The 21,340-nt window shown below is 34.2% G+C and overlaps 1 protein-coding gene across 1 annotated transcript; it reads right to left on the bottom strand.

Annotated features, from left to right (window-relative positions):
• Positions 1–100: 100 nt before the first annotated feature.
• On the bottom strand, positions 101–19,401 carry LOC110376466 (uncharacterized). Its single transcript, XM_021334951.3, has 6 exons — positions 18,667–19,401; positions 4,544–4,723; positions 3,765–3,886; positions 3,181–3,421; positions 2,438–2,700; positions 101–2,273 (listed from the first exon to the last, which is right to left on the bottom strand). The coding sequence occupies exons 1-6, from the start codon at positions 18,809–18,811 to the stop codon at positions 204–206; spliced, it is 3,021 nt and encodes a 1,006-aa protein (XP_021190626.3). The 5' UTR covers positions 18,812–19,401; the 3' UTR covers positions 101–203.
• Between the last annotated feature and the right edge of the window lie 1,939 nt (positions 19,402–21,340).

Below are 21,340 nucleotides of genomic sequence, written 5' to 3'. Positions count from 1 at the left end.
AAATTAATGAGGGAGGTACATTCAGCAGTAGGTAAGCATCTTACATAATGAAATACTGTTTCTTCAGACACTTGATAAAGGATTAACAATAAAACCACTATTACGTATTGGACGGCTTATATTCATCACTTACTTAAACCTAACTTAAATCAAATAAATTATTAAATAGATATTGTCTAATATTCCCTAAAAAGGCACTTGGGTTACGTATTGTCTTTGTCTTTAAAGTTGTCTACAACTACATCTGTTAAACTACAACGTCTGGAATCTCCTTCTTCTGCATTAGCACTCTCTCTCCGTGTGCGAGCGAAGAGTCTAGGTACGGGCCCTGTACTTGATCGCCCAGCGTCTACCGGAGCAGGGGAGTATCTCCTCATCCGTGGTTTAGGTGCCTCCTCTTCCAAAGCAGTCTCTGAGTACGGAGGTGGTGGCTGCTGCAGCATTGACATTCGACATTCTCTTGCAGCAGTCGCTGTCGGTAGTTGCAGCTCTGCCCCCGCAACTACAGTTGCTAGCGTTGGCGTGAATTGCGGGGCTGCAGCCCTCGCAGACACCCGTCTCCGTCGAGGCCCTGAATCATCTGCACGCTTTGGTTTGTTCTCTTCAAGGCTATCCCTACTTGGTGGTGTAGGTATAGAGAAATCAGGCCTAATTGAACCACGCCTTCTTGATGTAACCGCGCTTGGTTCCGTTATAAAGTCTAATAATCCTGGTGGATCATTAGATGAACCTGCAGCAGTCTCTAAAACTGCTAATGCTCTCAGTAGATCAGCTACACTTGTATTCTCTAAGACTTCTACTTGTTCTGCTTCTGGAAGACTAGTTATATTAACATCGGGGTCAAACAAACTTGGCCGACCGTGCCTCGTCCTGTTTCTATAACGTTCCAAATCACTTGAGAATTGACCAGGTTCTTCAAGAGACCGATTACGTCCCTGTCTTTTTTGACTATTGAATTGTTTTATGGTAGCTTCTAGATCATCTGGACCTCCACTAGGTGAGCTATTCTTACGGGAAGCTCCAAATGAAGGGAATAAGCTGCCGCGTCCTGTACGAGTTTTGTTTTTATAATCAACCAGTTCATCAGAGCTCTCCGGCATGACATCGTCATCACTTTTCTTAGATCTTCCAAAAGAAGGAAATAAACTTAGCCGTCCTTTTTTCGTTCGATTCTGGTATTTTTGTACTTCGTCTTCATCTACAGTATCTTCATCGTTACTCGTAAGACCGCTAAAATTAAACTTCGGGAAAATACTTCGTCTTCCTCGTTTCGTACTTTCCTTGTACCGTTCTGCATCATCATCGGGATCACTGAAGTCGAATGTAGGGAATATACTATGTCGTCCAGATCTGGTCCTTTCTTTGTAGGCCTTTGCGTCCTCATCTTCACTAAAGTCAAATGTAGGGAAGATACTGTGTCTCTTACTTTTCTGTCTATATGCTCTAACAGCTGCGGCATCTTCATCTTCAGAGAAATCGAAAGTTGGGAAAATGCTATGACGTCCACGATTTGTTTTCTCGATATAAGACATGGCTCCACAGTCTTCATCTTCACCATTAAAATCGAAACTCGGGAAAATACTGTGACGACCTCTTTTTGTTTTCTCTTTGTAAGCTTCGGCTTTATCTTTGACATTTTCGTTTATCGCTTGAGACGTGGGGCTATCGCCTCCACTAGGTTTCCTTGAGAAGAATCTTGTTATTATATTCTGCGACGGAGCATCTTCTGGGTAAACTTTAGATGGCAGTGATAACTTACCACTTCTAATGTTAGCTTCCCTTCTGAACTTTTCAGCTGATTCTCCGTTAGTCCATGTGTGCTCATGAATATCTTGAGGGATGTATTCTTTCTTATAATTGGGCACAGCTACACTCAACGCTCTGGTTCTTTTTGGATTATTTGGTAAATAGTCTTGGCCTATACTAAACTTGGGTGGCCTTTCATTAGCTAAAATTTGTTCATCGTCAAATAGATGCACACCTTTATCAACACGATCTTTTTGAGCTTGTTCTAAACCTCCTAATACATTGACTACCCGTGCGAGAAGCTCGGCTGGTTTAACAATAGCTGAGGCAGTGAATGTCTTTTCTTTATCTATTCCAAGTAAATCAGTATCAGATTGAATCCGAAGCATATCCTTTGCAGACAATGTGATATTTTCAGAATTAGCTCGTTTTCTCTTGTAAATAATGCCTCTTGGTTCAACGTCGTAGGTGAAAATGGGACAGCTGGCACTTCTGTAGAGAGGCGGCAAGGTTTCCACGTATACCGGCTGAAAAGATTAAGAGAGATAAATATTAGATTTCACCTACTTTTTATGTAAACTAAAGTAAGTATAATGTTTAAACGCAGATAGGAAACGTTCTGAATTTTTAATCATTGAATTTCATTAAGAGTGTAGGTATCTATATGTTTGATAGTAAATAACAAAATTACCTTAATTTTGATAAGATTGGCTTCATTAATAATCTTTCTAAGCGCTGATAAATCTTTCGTGAATCCTTGAAGAATTTTGTTTTGAGTATTCTTGAACTGGCATGCAAACTTCTGTTCTATCCTATGGATTCTCTCAGACCTCATGCCACTGGTGATGAAACCGAGCAACATGACAATGTAGCCAAGACCGAAGGTGATCCAAATGATGAGGAATATCTGGTAAGTGCAGAAGTAGCCGTACTTGAAGCCATTGTTCACCGTACCTGAAATCATAAAATGTTTTTTTAGTACTTCAACGCCTAACCCAGCTAGTTATTTTTTATATGTCTTTTAATCTTTTTTGTCATTTTATAAGTAGTTTTCTGATCATACGATGAGAGTAGTATTTTATTTTAATCTTACTCGCTGGTTCCTAGCTTGTTTGATACCAAATTGGTCTAAATAAAATTGTGATTTTTGAATACAGTGTTGGAACATTTTGACGTAGCTCGGCAGTATTATATAATGGTGGTCGTGGTGGTAGAACTAATGCTTCATCATCATCATCATTATTTCAGCCATAGGATGTCCACTGCTGAACATAGGCCTCCCCTTTTGATCTTCACAGATACCTGATGGAGGCGACCTGCATCCAGCGTCTTCCGGCGACCTTTATAAGGTCGTCTGTCCACCTCGTTGGTGGACGTCCAAACGAATGTTTATCTTAGAATAACTTCAATAAATAATATTTGATAATTTCGTACCTGCAACTAAATCACCGAAACCAATAGTAGTCAGTGTGACGAAGGCATAATAGATGGCAGCGACGTAGTCCCATCCTTCAAAGACCACGAAGATGCAGGCGGGCAAGAATATGAAGAATAAGAATCCAGGAACCAGGTATAAGAAGATCTGGCCCAACATGCCAAGGTTGGTGAAGTAGTAGCCCAAGTTATGAGCACGCTTCTCATTTCTTCTCTTGTATTTTCGGTAGACTGATATTAACTGTAAAAGGTAAATGTTTCATAGTTAGAATCTATTGCTGGAGTTTTGTTGAATAATTAACTTATGACACCAGTTTTTCTTTTGTTTTAGGTAGGTATATAGCTGAGATATACATGATTCTTTATATTTGAGATTACCAAAACGTACAACTATAGAAACGTACACTGAGTCAAAAATTACTAGACACGGAATCTGCGTAAATCGTTGCCGATTTATATAATATTTGATACATTTTAGACGGCTCCAAGCAAAGGATAAGCTCCTAAACTCAATAGTGGCTTTATGAGGTGTTTGGTGTCATGTTGAAAGTATTATTTATCTCAAAGTACTGAAAAAAACATACCTGCATGCCGAAGTATTCACCAAGGTTTGCAAGTAAGATACCGTTGATGGGTATACCAAACAACCCGTAGAATATCATCAGAATTCTTCCCAAATGAGTTGTAGGCGCCAAATTACCGTAACCTGGAATTTTAAGAGACGAAAAAAATATATAAAAATTGGGCCAAAAAATGCATAAAGATATCTTCAACACAGCAAAATCTATAAAATCGAATTTATTTATATTTAAAATGTACGCATAGATTTTATAGGTGTTGTTGCCACAAAGAAAGGAAAACAAAGAGACATAAAACAGAACACAAAGTAACTAATTAGATGTTTAATGATACAGGAAGAAGAATCGTTTGCCTCAGTTTGCCTCATAAATATGAATATGTGGATACATTACAATTACAATAAACATATTTTGTTTGGATTTTATAAGATACTTATAACAATACTAATAAAAAATAATATTTTTTAAACACCTTAAACTACTGAACCGAGATTAAAAAAATCTTTCATTGTTGGAAACGTAGTAACATAGTAGCTAGTCTCCTCAAGTAGCACAGGCTATGTGTTGTCCTGGCACACAAAGAATTTCCCCCGGGATTTTTTATAAATTGAAGTAGTGTACTAAGTGTCCATTTTCTTGTCCAAATTAGTGTCTATTATTCAATTGAGACTTATTGTTAACTTTAAGATCCAGATGAAGTACACAGTTCGTAGTCACACAATTTTATATGGGCTGAGTAAAACAATGATGATCGCAACAGACAATATTATGAATGCAAAACTTACCGATAGTACTGACGACCGTATAAGAGAAGAAGAAAGAATGATAGAAGTCCCACTTGAAGGGCGGCTCAGCATCCTCCGTGGTGTAGTTGAACATAGATTTGCCGCAGTAGTCAGACAACTTGCGGAGAATCGTGTCTTGTTTCTCTGGATCATCAGGAATGTAGTTTTCGTATAACAGGTCTGGAATCAAAAGATTTTGAAATTAGACTCAAGTAGGAAGTAACACATTATTTAAAAATTTATAACGAAGATCGGTCAAAGATTCCATAGGCAATATTCATTTTGGGCTGTCATTAGGACGAAATATGCTAGTACATTCAAAAAGTCGTGATTGTTAACTTTAATTTCTCGCTATAAATAGCAAACGAGGTTGTTAAAAAGCAACAAAATACTTATATTGTTATCACATATCGTGACATCCTTGTTAATAAAGCCAATCATTTCAAACAAAGTAAGAATATAGCCGAAGCATTTAGCATGCCCCTCCTAACAAAATGGCCACGGCAATAAGAAAATATAGGGCTCTAATTAAGCAGTTAACCGAGTTTTTACAAATGACAATTTTACGCCCGAATCAACACAAATTAGTTGTTTTTATTCCAAATTGCATGGGATTGATGATTGATTAGAGGTCGTAAAAAGTATAAGAGCGGTGCCCCGTTGAGAGCAAAAAGTTGTGATTGAATCTCGTATGAATGAGGGAAATTGTATTGTTGTGATTGAAGCGTATTACTCTTACTATGTAACTGATGAAGCGCGAAGAGATGGTGAATTGTCACTTTGTCATGGGATTGGAACAACGGTCTTTCCTACTTGTTGGCTTGAGTGTGGTTCTACAAATCTTGTAGAATGTTTGAATAAATAAAAAGTAACAGTTTATTGAAAGTCTATGTAATCAAATTGAAAACTCCAAAAAAGGAAATAGAGCGTGAAACAGGCTTTCAAAAAATATACATTTATCTGAAGCTTTTAACAAAACGTACATTCTGTCTGTTCCATTTGAATTTGTTGACCATGCATCAAAGAACCTGATTAATCCGAATCCCGCAGAAATCCACGGAAACCATTTGTGGTTTATCACAGTGGCATCTATTGAGCAGTTTATAATGGGTTAAAAAGAAGGCGCGGTCCTTATTGTTGTGGCACTATCATTAAATGAATATAAAACCGATTTACGATACAGGACCCGATTGAATTGTACCAACTATTGTGGTTTGAAGGTCGATGTCACTGCCAAGACCGGTGCAAAGGACGATTAATAGATTTTTAATATGCACGTGGACGGCAGTTATTTGAATGAAGTTTGAATTATGATGTCTGAATTGTATCTAGCATTAGGATCGATTTGAAGCAATTTGAATCCTAAAGCCTACATATTAAGAGCGATATTTTATTGATCAGTGGCACACATACTTTTGTACAAGAAGACACGTTGTAGGGTACCGTTTTATACTTTGGGTACAGAACCTTAAATAAAGCAATATTTTTTGACAAAATGGTAATTTGGCCTGATCTGAAGTACATAACAAGAATTTCCAATTAACAACCCAATTATCAAGAAGAGTCTCTCATTTAAATGACTAAAGCAATTGCCTGGTGAACTCGTTCTGTATAATGTAATGAGCTTTGCAAAATGGGATTGGATTAAGCACAAATTTGAATAAGCTGTTTCATTCGCACTTGGTTCTTTAATCTTAAGATTAGCATAGATTTCCATCTATGATCTAGTTCTGCATGAAAATAATAGCAACTTATTTTGACCAAGCTCCTTTGTACGGTTTCACCCGCACCATGTGGGAAGTACTCCGTATAAAAGTACGTGAATAAGTTATGTAACACTAAAATCAATTTTCATACCGGTCCAGTATTACCAAACAAACAAACAAACGCTTGTGTAAATGTGGAGTAAGAAAATATTATGTTTATGTGTGTCATTATATCATCTTAGTGATGAACTTATAAAATACCGACGTCAGAGATCTGAATGAAGTATTCCATTATTTACGTCAAAAAACTCCTCAACGAGTGTTCTAAGTGATACAGTAGCCATAGGAATGTTAATTTCGATTACAATACTTATAATCAAGAGGGTTTGATTGAATCTATACAAAATAAACAAATAACAACGGCGTCTAAATTGGTAGGGTTGTCGAGAAAAATATCAAAGTAGACTGAACTGATACCTACTGTGGAAAATGTTTCTAAACTGAGCATTGAAAAGGAATAGTAAATTCAATAAACTTTAAACATTAAAATGCCGAAAGTAACATCGATGAAGATGAGGAATAATTTGACTTTGTAGAGGAAAGTTTAGCTTCGCAAATTATCCTTTTAACAGTTACGAAAAATAAAAAGTTTGTATCAGTACAATTAAGCAAACCCTACATACATTTAAAATCCTTGCAATGTATGCAAATTCAATGCAATTTAATTGATTACCTTCTACCATATACGGTCATGATTAATAAAATGTGTCAACCCTAAGCAATTGAGGACAATTAATGCTTACATACTCAATCGATAACAAGATAAGAGCATCGATTCTAAGGTAATGATGCTGACATAGAAATCAACTACTTAGTTGTACATGGTAATCATGTGTTCTTAACAGGGTTGGTTCACACTGATCTTAAATATTGGGTAGGCGACTAGGATCCTATAGCGATCTGATTTAAATAGTATCAAAGATTCATTTGCCCACCTAGGAAAATTCTACATAGTGTAAATCAAATTAGAAGATAATCTGATTTGATTCCAGATCCACGTGTTTATTATGTGACGTACCTATCTCATGGTGACGTATTTTATGATGATGATGATAAACTGGGTTTAGAAATATACTTTAATTGACTCATGGAGGAAGGAAATTCATTTCTTTACGCCTTACCCAACGATGCAATAATTTACAAATAGTAAAATATGTTTAATACCGAATGTAATCATAAGATGTACAGCTAATAAAGAGCGGATACATGCGAATATTAGAAAAAATTACTTGGGTACAAAGCAGAAAAGCTGTTGATTGTGAAGAAAAAATAAAATCAACTCCTGATGTTCTTGATAATATTAAAACCAATTCATAAATACGTGATGTGGAAACGCCTTACGTAACAGGGAAAACGTTTTAATTATCACATCAACCATGAATTAACGTGTTAACCGCTTTATTGACGACAATATCGTCACTATTTACTTACAGTTGTGACAGAGCAACTTGTAAAATCGTGAAGTCTTCATAATTCTCATTATTACGTTTAAAAGCTACAAAAAGACCCTTTGTAGGGCCATTTGGTTCTAAAAGGTCTTCAGCCTCTTTGAATTGATCAGGGTCTTATATTTTTTTGTTACAGAATTATCATGTTGTTTTAGCTTCGAAGGGATATCTATGTCAAGTTACTATATAGTCATTCTAAACGTTGTCAACTGAATCATACGCCAATTGTTAAAGTCAATTTCGGAAAATATGCTTCTTTGGAAAATGATGTTGATGATGACCACGCATCATCTTGAATGGAAGATTAAAATTCTGATACATCAAACGAATAGCGAATATATCGGGTGTGTCGTTCATAATCACATTAAATTCTATCACATGTACTTCATGATATTCTATAGCGAATTGTAAAAAAAATATCATAATCCATTCAGTGGTTTAGCCACAGGACTCATTTTTCGTTTTCATAATTTACAACATCATGTGTAAAGCAGAGATAAAGTTAGGAGTATCGAATGTTTTGATCAGTTGACAGCTGTCAGTTTTCAAGGGAGAATTTCAGCTGTTTGTTATGACTGACTTCTATATGGTGTTCTAATTTTCGCACATTTTTATTCTATTTACTTTGTTTGAAAAATGCATTTTTTTATTTTTACGTATTTTTCTTTTTTCTTTGTGTTAATCGACATATATTAACCAGTATATTGAATGTGATTATGAACGACACACCCGATATACAATAGGCACAGAAATAATTGCGTGAATGGTCCAAAATATTGTAGTCCTCCTTCAGAGTATATCGTCATAATGTAATTGTTATTCTCCCAGCACACTGACCTCGTGGTTGAAAATATTGATCACGATCAATTATTCATAGGGGTTTATTTTCCGCAGATTTCCATTTGGCGTCATCTTACCTAAGGTTTCTATTCAATGACTTATAGGCAAATCCACTATTGTAAAGCTTAACATCCTGACCTAAACAGTGTTCATCTTCTAGTCTTAAGAATGCAAACATGCAGGGCTTATCGCCAAGGAGAAGCATATCACATTTTTCAAAATCTGTTATATGTGGATGCGTGCGGATGTGGAAGTATGTTAACGATTGATGACAAAGAAGAGTCGTTTAAAGGGTAACAAAAAAGACACTTCAAACTGACAAAATTGTCCTTCCAAATATCCCAACATTAGCAGAGGAAATGTACCAAATGGTTGTTTGCTCAACAGTCAATGTATTTTTTGTAACGCAAGGATAGCATACGACAGTTCTAATTTAAGGCTAATTTTCTGATCACGATACTTAGTTGACAGAAGCCTTGGTTTGTTTGCTTTTACGATGTCACATGAACATATTAAAGATATTAGTGGTATTGGCCTGAAGTTATATCGATGTCTGCCTTGTTTCTAAGGAAATGCAGGACGATGAAGGTCAGACTAGGTTCAAACACGACGGTATTTTGTGAGACATTTATTTTCCAATTAAGCTGATATGTAATTAACCTGATTGAAAAATAAATGTCTTTTGATTGAGAGTATTAGGCGATCAAAGGAGGTGTGACAGTAATAATGATATCATTAAAACTTCTAATTGGGATGAGTCGTAATGATTTGTTGAACGATGAATAACTTAGGTATGAGGGAACTTCTGAATACATGATCCATGTAAACAGACCGTCTCTTACATTATCTACATTCAGCTGTTAAAGTTTAGCCTATTTAAATTCGACTGGAGTCTGACAAAATACCACGAAACCTGAATAAACTTCTAACTAATATAATGCCTGATCAACATCACGTTCCTCTTTAGACACTAAAGTTTTTTGGTATTTACCAGTCGTTACTTTTGAATTAGTATCTTTAAAAAAGTCCGTTGTTTGGTTCTGCCTATACCAGATCTGAATTTGAAAAGATCTGAATCATGACTGACATGGTACGAATTTTAAAATCCTCACACATTATTTTCCTTAACAACAATCAGTCCCGAATTGCTAAAAACATAGAAGAACGACTCCATTGAAGACAAGTCAGTATGGTGATGCAAATGATTTAAATCATCCAAACAAGTAATGCAAATATTTATAAGGATAATGATAATAAATAAATTTAAATTAATTACTAACTAGCAGTGTTTAAAGACAGATATTCTCACTAGATTTATTTAGGTAGATAACTCTTCTTATGCAAAAATAAATAAAGAAGAAAAGACGTAGATGACATCTTTGACTCGCTTCATTAACCAAAATATTTATAAAAACAAAACACATAATATAAACAACCCAAATTACATTTTCCTCTGTCGTTTATCACTACTAAAGACGTACGGGTCATTCATTTGAACGTATAAACTTGACCTGTGAATTTCCAGAATATATTACACAACTAAACAGTGTAATAGATCAAGATGGTTAAGGAAACAATTCGGTAGTAAATCATCAAAGATTCAGGTGCCGACGCGACACATAAGGACGTCTATATGACTGGCCTCTTGTTGTACTGTTATCCTTATGCCTTCCTCACACGGGGAAAGAATTCTAATGGACCTACATAAAACAGGAGTCTAGCTACTGATTTATGATTTGAATTAGGAAATTGTGGCAAGGAATTTAGCTCTAGAAGGTTGGATGTGCGATTTCTTCAAGGTGATATAACTTTAGGATTTTACTGTCGGGTTAAAGCCCAGTTTATTTCGTATCTCATATTGTATGGTATAAAAAGCAGGTTTTTGAGGGTAACGTCCTTTGCAATCGTTTCTACCTGGGACGGGATTACTTTTGTAAACTGTTCCCTGGATATGATAATATAGAATCCAATTTTACGTGGAAGCGAAACGTGTCATTTATTTCTCACACTCGCATTTCGAATCTTTTACTTTCTTATTTTAAGTTAAACTTACCGTAACAAATCCTAAATGTGCTTAAATAAAAAATAAACTAAGTAATCGATAAGTTCCATAGGCTTGAAAAAGTCGATTGAATAAATCAGCACTCTGAGACAGATAAAATGTTGTTCCCACCAAATAAGGCGAGTCTAAAGCTATGTTATAGGTTAATATGAAGAAAAACTCGACCCGACAGTTTTTTTATAGTAACACAGAACCAGAGGATATTGAACTTTATTTTAAAGACAATAAGGTTTAAAGTAAAATTGAAAAGAGAATTAAGTAATACATAGAGGCTTTAAGTAAAACACGAGACTATACAAACTTTATCTAAAGGACTGAGACGGTAGACTTACATGAATATTGGATTTGCTTCTGTATGCCCTAATTTTGACAGAGAATTAAAAAGTATTTAAGATAGAGTGGTTACAAAGACTGATCCTATGTATATCGTGGTAGTAAAAATGTGAGAAAATAATGCAATGTATCATTTTTAAACTAAAAAGGCTTGAAACAAAATGAGCAGAAGTATTTTTAAAGCCAAGAAAACAAAAAGATTTAACTTATGCAATTGTTTGAGTACTAATCAATTGACCTGCTGCAGAAACAGAAAAAATAAACTAAGTTAATATTGACAGTATCAAGACAAGAAACACAAAGAAGGGTTCTCCAAGGACCTTTAATAGGACCAACGATTATTTTTTTTTAAATAACGAACAATATTGAAATGTAAGAAACTAACATGACACATCTATTCGTTCAACATCCCAAGACCTGTTTAGCATAGCATTGCTCATGACCGAGTTGTAATTTTAAGGCAATCTAGCTTGTTCGGCATAAACATTTGTTTATCCCTACATTATGTGTTTATTACTAGTGTTAACTAGTAATGCGCGGTCACGCTCGTGAATTTATGATTTTGATTGTGATGTACACTTGAAGGTTCTTAGGCTTTAAGCAATCATCATATCTGTCTATGAAGTCACAATTAACATAAAAGAAAACTGGCTATTTTGAGTAATCATCTCATCTGCCTAGCCTTTTCCCAACAATATTGGGGTCTGCTTCTAGTCGAACCAGATGTGTCAGACCAGTGTCTTTAAATGGAATGATTGTCTATTCAACCTCTTTAACCCAGTTTCCCGAGCAATTCGATGCCCCTTGGTAAGACTGGTTGTCAGACTTTCTGGCTTTACATAAGCCTCACGATGAATAAAATAATGATTATAAATTACAAATACCGATTATTAAGAACCATACCTACTCAATAAACAATTGAAATGTACTGTCGTCTAAGTATGAGAAGAAATGAATTAAAAAAAAACTGAAAATAGGCAACACAATTTCTCAGGCTTTTCCACAATAGCAGAACTTGGGAAAATCAATGGTTGAAGTAATAGACTAATGACCACACAAACGTATTATCTTATAGTTTTTGCGTCATCAATCTATGGTCTGAAGTAAGCAATGATTCATGGCAGCACTTTGATAATACAAATGTTCTAATTAAGTGTTATTTTTATGTTGGATGAGCCATTACTTCTGTCAGTACGATCCGAAAAGGTTTGATTTATTTTGTATCGATTTAAAATCTCGGGAAGGTTTAGTGTTTGGTTTCCTCTAACGAAGTAGAGTAGGCTTCTTGTAATTAAGAAAATGTACATATGAAACGCTCTATCATTTATCTCTAAGTACTCAGATACAAAACTAAAGTGTGTGTTTTCTTGTTTGTTTGTTTATCAAACACGTTGATCATTATGAACCACCTTACATACTTATTTGAAAAAAATGCACGAAGTAGGTAGTTGTCATGTCTCGCGGATACAATCGCAGCACAAGCAGCTATTCAATATCATCTTTTTCAGCAATCAAGAGAAAAGAATATAAGTTTGACGTCAAAATATTATAGATATATTATATAGAACTCAAGTCAAGCTAATACACAACTACTCATAATAATATATCTTTTCATTATTTACCATCAGGAAAATGGCCTAAAAGACTTGTAATTACAAGCTATTTGAACGTGTCGGTCAGTTTAAACGATCGTTAACTTACACACGTCATCAGTTTGTCAAACAGTACAGAAGTGATTATCGACAATTTATGAGATGGCAACATGACAACACTATTGATGAAAAGATCTAAGTATATGTCAACGTTTAGCAAAACAACATTTTGTAACAAGGGACAATTTTCTTTATCTAATGTTACTAGCTTTTCACGTGGTTCTATCCACGTTTGAGGGCACTGTTTTCCAAACCTAGATGAAAGTAGCCTATATGTTATTCCGATGTGTAAGTTTCATCAAAATCTGATCACTAGTATTTGCGTGAGAGTCACAAACATAGGTACACGAATACTCATACATTCAAACTTTCAGGTTATATGTACCTACTTATGAGATATTATGAGTACTTTCAGTAACACTAACACACTTTCCCTAAAAACCTAATTCATTCATGATATACTACAAATGTTAGTTAATTTACCAGCCCAATAAGATAAATACACAATTTAGAACGTGTTTATTTGTCCTATATCTAAACAGCTGTACTCTTTGATGTGCACTTAATTTCATAATTAAATTAGAACTAGGAAGGAAATGAAATCGGAACATGTATGGAGCAATTATAAAATTATATTTTCGTAACCTCAATCGATAAAACTTCTCGATTTATGGAGCTATTCGATTATCGTTATTGTATTTCTATTTTTGTTTGCACTGTTTAAAATGTGTTACGAATTAGTATTGCATGTCAGTTACTTTGGCTGCTTATCTATTTAATTATGATCTTAAAACAAAATAAAGATAAGAAGCTCCGAAACTAATGAACCGTTTTGAATCTTTCACTGTTGGAAAGCTACACTCTTCTCGATATTAAGCTATATTTTAGCTTGAAGCTATATTTTATCCCGGTATGGGCAGTAGTTCACACAGGACGCAGGGGAAACCGGGGGAAAACGGCTAGTAGTTTATAAAATAGCTTATAATTTCTTTACCTAATTTAGTATATCCAACTTTCACTGCGCATTTTATAAACAACGCTTATAAGACGTTTTCAGAAGTAAACAGATTTCATAACTGCATAGAAACGTCTGAAAATAAATGCTACTTTTTAGCTGACAAGGAAAATAATTTCTATAGTATGCAAGTAAAGCGTTTGACATGAAAATATACGCTAGAACAATGAGGTAAATGACAATGGCTGATCATAGTTAATTATGAACCGATATCTATAGATGGGTGTACATAACTCTATAGTTGTTGCATCTAAAAATATACTGGATATGTCAATAGATGTATGTATTATATGTGTATTGTTTTAGACTAAAATTATTTGATATGTGGTTTAAAAGTAAAAAATCGTAAAACTGCTTTTTGAAAGTTGAATCAAGTATGAATTTAATCAAGTTGCCATTTTGACAAAATACACAAAATGCTTATTAATTAGGGTGAACATATCAGGAATATGAAAATAAAAGATGAAACAGAAAGGTCTAATGGGTATCTGTATATTCATCCAACAAAACGAACCTATATTTCTGTCGCATACAGAGGTAACTTCTAGAGTTATATTTTTTAATAGAAGCCGTTCTATCGTATAGATAATTGCACAAATACACAATGTTAGTAAGGTATGCACATTAATTAACCTGATTATGCATTTCAGGTTGAGGACATTAGGTGTTATGAAGCGCTCAGATAAATAGATACAGAGAAAATAATATAGTGATTATTGTTAACTAGCGACCCGCCCCGGCTTCGCACGGGATAACAGTATTTCCTCACTATTTAATGTATGTCATAAACCTTTCTCTTGAAACACTCTATTTGATAAAAAAAACCGCATGAAAATCGGTTGCGTAGTTTTGAAGATTTAAGCGTACAAAGGGACATAGGGACAGAAAATGTGACTTTGTTTTATATATGTAGTGATAGTGATAATGCTATGATTTATCCTATACTCACAAGAGTACCTATTACGAACTAGCTTTTTAGCATTTTACGCCCACGCTGTGGAAACTACTTCGCTCTGGGTAGTGCCTCTAACAGCAAGGAATGAGCTAACTAACACTGAAAAAGTTTTTGTATTAAGACCAGGAGAAATTAGCGCAATAACCTAACGAACAAGCTCTCTAGGTTTATGGCCTATAGATATAGAATATGCAAAATCGCATCGCTATAAATCGTGGTTCATAAAATTATGTTGCCAATGAAACACATATGAAGGTATTATTAATACTCGTAAAATTGTATTGTTGGTATGAAATATTACACTTATGCAGACTGTTAGAATGTCTCATCTTCTTTTTTTACGATATAAACATCATCCCTCCCGCTGTGGGTTAGCAGCGGTGAGGGCGTGTCAGACTTTTATTGACTAAAAATCCATGTACCAGGGCTCTCGAACTCTTTCGAATCCTGCAGCAGAATGCCTTATCTAAATTAATTAAATACCTAATGCATACCCAGTTAATCATTATGAAATAACCTTATTGACATTTTATTTTTAATAGTTGCATAAATACGTGGTCAACGACCGACAACACCGACGACACCCGGAAACCGACCCCAACAAACCGACCGACCATTGTTGGGAAAAAGGCTCGAAGGATGAAAAACGTGGTCAACGAAATGGATTAGATAAGTTAGGTGATGAAACAAATTATTAATTACTTTTATTAGCCTTACCTAGCGATGTAACCCGCATCATTAGAATGCTCATAATATGACTACAGTACTCATATTCTATACCATAGAAAGAGTAATTGGCAATGATTAGAATATAAGTAAATAAGTTTCAAAGAAGTTACTGTTATGTTTCCTTATTTCTGTTTGTTTAGAAGTATGAATGAATCTACGTATACTCTACCTGCTAATTAAATCTATTCCTATTAATTGAACATAATTGGTATTTCCAAGGAAAGCGTTTAGCTTATGTATTTGCCTACGAGTTTATGGGAAACTTGGGTTTTGTCCGCTTCAACCATATGACACAAATCTTTGTTATAAGAAGGGTACATTAGCTTAGCGATAGGCAACTACGGTAGGTTAGGGAAAAGTAAGAAGGTATGATTATTAATAATATTTTTACATTAATATGTCTTATACATACATTTGTAAACTAATCCCAGATCTTAAATTCCTTGAATTTAAATGTTTACTTAAACAGTTTATAATTATACAAATACAACATGACTAGTTTAATTTCATGTTATTAGTAATAGTAGAGCAAAATACTCTTTTACGTTAAAAAATTGTTTACATACATCTGAATCACACGTCTTAATTAACTTTTATGATTACTTTTAATATTTTTATGATGTCTCTCTCTAAAGAAACATTGTAATGATAACTCTAGCAAAAATTCCATCGTTTTTACGCTGAATTTTGTTTTGAATCTGATAGATTATCCTTTGAATACTTAGTTTATTGCTACGTATATAAATATTTAGGGTGCTATAAAAATAGTTTAAAGTAATAAAATAAGAGCATTCGTTAGTTATTTAACGGCTATATTTTACTCAGTTTTTGATAAAACTAGGTATTGGAAAATACTGGGTAGGTAAGTTTATTAATTTGTATTGAAACTGTTCTTTAACCATTAGTTGTAACAAACGCCTGCGTTACTGCAACTGTCAATTTTAATTATCTTCAATATTTGTTTACCTTTGTGCTGTCCTAATAAATATTCATTTTTAGACGCAGTCCATAATCATTAGTTATGAAATATAGCTATTTAGCAATCACACCTTTAGGTAGGTACTGAGGAAAACATGTTTAGCGAAGAATATCGTAGCTACAATATAACTGGGATTATTTTATTATAGTCAATAAATATATTATGCATTAGTTACTTATTATTTACATATACAGATTAGAGATTAGACAAACAGTTGAGAACGTCTTACATAGTTGAATTTATTAGGTAGAGTAATTCGTAGATATAATTATTAGCATCTTTATTTAATTATAATTCTTATACTTATAAAAAATCAATATTTTTAAAACTATTCTTTATGTGTAGATAATCTAATTTTCAGCTTTGCAAATTATGTCACCGATAGTTTCTAAGCAATCCGATTTTTTTTCTAACTTTGGGTTATATTTCACATATTATTAAATTATCTCGAAAGATACTCAAAAAAGGGGATGAACAAAACCAATCCTGTTGTAGGTCATGTAAACTTTTTTCTAATCACAGACTTCAACGATAGAGTGCTACTTATCGATAACCATGAAGGTCTACATTGATACACAGTTGAAGCACATGCAACTTCACATAGACAATTGTCTCAACTTTTTTATCTGGTCGCGTGATCAAAACAATGGAATGAGACATTGACGATTATAGAGAGGTTCCGAAGATAGGCTTATTTGTATCGGTTGAAAGGAAAAAGATGGTCATGATATATTTTCTGCTAAGCGGGTTTTTCTTTAAATAGCTTTACATATTTTTTGTTTGAGCTTACTTTGGTTGTATTAGTATGAATAACTTTTATACGTAAACTTTATGATGCAATCAGTTCACCTACATTTATTCTTTTATTAATAGGTAGGTATTTAAATGGTATCTTTCTGTAAATTTATTGATTTAGGCAAGAAAAACGGCAAAATCTCAATTATAGTACCTAGGCATCTTATATCTCTTCCAAGTAATTATTTCAAAAGTTATTAAGTACATAAAAAGTTAATGTTTATATACCCAAACGCATTTAAATTAGGCATATAAATCTTATATACCTATTTATATTATCTTTCTAAACGCGATACAAATAACACAGGTATATCAGGTACCAACGGTTTGCAGGAAAAAATACCGATATCCTTAACAACTCACGTTGCACTACAATGACAATTAAACACAGTTTAAATCAATAGGTAATAGCTATAAGAAAAACGCACATATTATTCTCATCTTTTTCACGTTTTTACGTAGATTTTGATTTAGGTAGTTCAGCAATCAATAGGTAGTCCTTTCGGTGGAAACGACGATGAAAACATTTTAAATTCTCTAAAGGTATCTGACTGTTAGGTAATTGCATGTATGTGTAACAACCGAATCGAAGTCAAGTTTTCTAGAATAATTTAAACCTACTAATATTATAAACGCGAAAGTTTGTATGTATGGATGTATGGATGTATGGATGTTTGTTACTCTTTCACACAAAAACTGAATGGATTTTAATGAAACTTTACAATAATATAGCTTATACATCAGAATAACACATAGGCTACAATTTGTAAACATGTTGTTCGAAATACTAAACCTGCGCAGACGAAGTCGCGGGCACCAGCTAGTCTAGAATAATTTAAAATAGTTTCAGTATTTTCGAAGATAAAAGAATGAGTACACTTTTCTATTTCTGTATAAAATCGAATGGGTTTTCAATAGCATTTCACAACAGAATTTAACTCAAGTTGCTCTCGCACTCTGAATGATTTACTTAAAGCACCCCTTTAAAGATGTCACCTTTCCCAAAAATAAGGCTGTTACCAAAATAACGATGATTTAAATCCCTTCAGTCATTACATTGTCAAATCGTAATACACTCGTTTTTTTACATTAGAGTATAAGAGCTTTAATGGTCGTAGACAGTACAGTAAGTGTTAGTTTTCATTTGTTTTTAATTTTTATCAAGATAGCACAGATATTCACAAGTACCGATAGCCTGTAAACATCATGAAGTGCACTAACTTTATTGACAATTGATTTTATAAACTTATCAGGTATTGTTACTGCCCATCACATCTAATGTTCTACTTTATTAATAATAATCTAAAATATAATTTATAACCAATCACTTGTTTTTTGCAAAGCAAGTTGAATTGATAAAAATATTTTGAATAGGAAAACCGGGAAATCACTCAGTCAAAAAACTGAAGTCTCAATTCTTGGTAACACAAAAATAATTTTCTTGGTTTTCAACGTCAGAAGCGTCTGACAAGAGATTATAAACAAATCAGTTTGAACGGTAGAGTGTTATGTTTTTTTCTAGTATTTGGTACCTACGTTATTTACTTACTTTGAATCTCAAGCCTTTCTAGCTTGTCTTCAGCCCTTTGCTTCACTTCAAGTGGGCTCTCTATATGGTAGAATATACTAGCTCCCACCAATAAATACATTATATGCAGCGCAAGCATGCAAGTCAGCTGCTTTTTGGACATCATCTTGACTAGTTTCTTTTAAAAATTCTCTTCAAAATCAAAATATCTTTCACACAACACTATCGTATCACAGCTGTCTTAAAATATGTCACAAAATATCACAAACGTTTCATAATCCATATGGTCCCTTGTAAAGGAATTAACGATTGCAACAACAGGAATCTCAAAATGTCCAATGTCTCTATCAAACGATTTGGGGGTGAACTGAGGTTTTCCTGACAAACACGCTCCTTTTTGTACCACATGTTAATAAGGTCTTCATTGAAGATGATTATTGATACACAGACACAATTTTTTTCGAATATATTGTTCGTATATACATCGTGGTAAATAATTGCTTGAGATGACACTTGTCGATTGACCGACGTTCGACTCGAGCGCTCGATACGTTAGAATGATTTTCCCGGCGCGCGCGCCTGCGAATCGTATGCCGTTTGCTCTTACGTCCTTTTTTTATACGGCAAGCTCTAAATATTTGTGTGACAACGACACGAATTAACTCGTCGTAAAGGATAATAAGTAAGGTTATTACCGACATCGTTACACTAGTTCTGACGCAGTGATAATGCTAACACTCTGAGGCGAAAGATTTCGTTTACGACCGGGGATTAAAGAGGATTCTGCGTTTGATAATGAGAGTTACATCACTAACTGATAGCGAATTCTTCCAGCACCTAACTTTGACGTAGCCTAGGGACGATTAATAAGGCTTGCTCTTGTTGACGGTACAAAACTGTTTTGTGATAAATTGGTAACGGTAAATACTAAAATGATAAGTTGATATTTAATTATATTTTAATTGCGTCTACGATTAGTCATTCATGTACCAGATGTGTAGTTTGATAGTTTCGTCTGTTATAACGTTGTTGATTCAAAGATAATTCGGAGTTGAACGCACAATCGCTCGGTCAGTTGCATTAGAAAAATTTTTACTATTAACTTTTACATTTTACGCACCAGTATTTTTTTCTTTAACAATAAATAGAGTCACTAGACCTTAAGACTTACAAATACTTCACATATTTTCGTCGTAACGGACTTTTGTTCACGCACAAAGTTAGGGCTTGGTGACGCATTGTATGAAGCTACGCCTTTGTAACTGTAAAACCTTGCCCAACTTGTTATTAGTGACGTCACAAACACGGGATTATAGTTGTCCTCTTACGCAGAGAGTACGTGGAGTTCAGAGTCTCTGGAAAGTACTGCGATAATACCTGACCATTGCGAATAATATTTAATAATTTTATTTCTCTTTTCGCTTACCTACAAGTTCGATTTATTTAGATATACATGGTTAAAATTACTCATAGGTTTACTTATGCTCAATTAAATATAACTTCATCTTGTAAAGTACGTTTATGCACGTAAATGTGTCAGTAGTAAGTTTGTTTACGTCTGTTCTGACCTATTTCATTTTTTTTTGGGCCAGAACAACCGACAAGAAAGATAATATATGTTGCTTGGAAGCCCTGTTCCTGCAAATAAGACTTTAGTAACAAATTTTGAGTGTGTATTATAAAGAATACTATCGTTATCTGTTTACGTACCTATTTGTAAAAAAACTTTTCCCCTATCATTCTTCCTTTTGTTTTTGAACCTCGCACCTACGATTCACGACGTGCGTCTGAGCTGTTTGGGTATGAACACAACTTCGAGTAAGTCTCGGATGCCCCGAAACATGATAAATTCGCGAGAAACGGTATGCCCCTGTATGTTAATTTGAATAAAGTTCCCTTTGAGCGCCCTTCTGGTTCATACGGTAAGCTAGTGATAGGTGCAAACTTGTAAGAAAACACTCTTTTATGAGTTAAGAACTGACATGACAGGTACTTACTTTTCAGATACCCTTTGCTTTGAGATTGAGTTAAGATTTATGCCAAGAAACAGGAATAAGCACGGACGAACGAAAGTAATAAAGGAGATAGGGACGTGTATCGTGTAAAACCAAACACATTTTGCTTTGTAAAAAGGTATCAAATTCAGTACAGATAGAGATTCAAAGTCCATTCACAGATGAGACTGTCTTGAGAAAAACACAATTTTAACAATTTTATTTTTATATTTTGTTAATTTAGGTGACAAGACATCACAGAGTAGATTCTGACGTAGGGGAAAGATGTAGTTAGGGACTTTCCTACGGAGCGTACGTATGAAGATTTGTCTGTGTGAGTGAGCGTTAGCGATTATCGTTGTGTGACACATGAGCTGAATCAGTGAGTTTCTCTCAAACTCTATCACCCCTTTTAGAATAACATTAAACTCCATTCATTTTAACTGGCCAAGAACTTTGTTATGTAGCCAAAATACTGCATTCGTTAGGCTGAAACCAAAACCAACTAAAACCTAAGTTTCTAGTATAATAAATGAAAATAATCAGCATGTTAATAATTAATACACTTTATTCATAGCTAATAATGATATCTTTACGAAAGCTTAAAAAAATCCATGAAAAATCCTCAGCAACAATTGCATTTTCTTCGGAGATCTTTTGAAAATGTTTCAACGCATTTGTTATAAAAGCAGCTAGGTATA

This window comes from Helicoverpa armigera, chromosome 16, assembly GCF_030705265.1.
Source record: "Helicoverpa armigera isolate CAAS_96S chromosome 16, ASM3070526v1, whole genome shotgun sequence".
NCBI lineage: Eukaryota > Metazoa > Arthropoda > Insecta > Lepidoptera > Noctuidae > Helicoverpa > Helicoverpa armigera.
The sequence above is the reverse complement of the archived record's forward strand: the minus strand, read 5'-3'. Positions and strand labels throughout refer to the sequence as shown.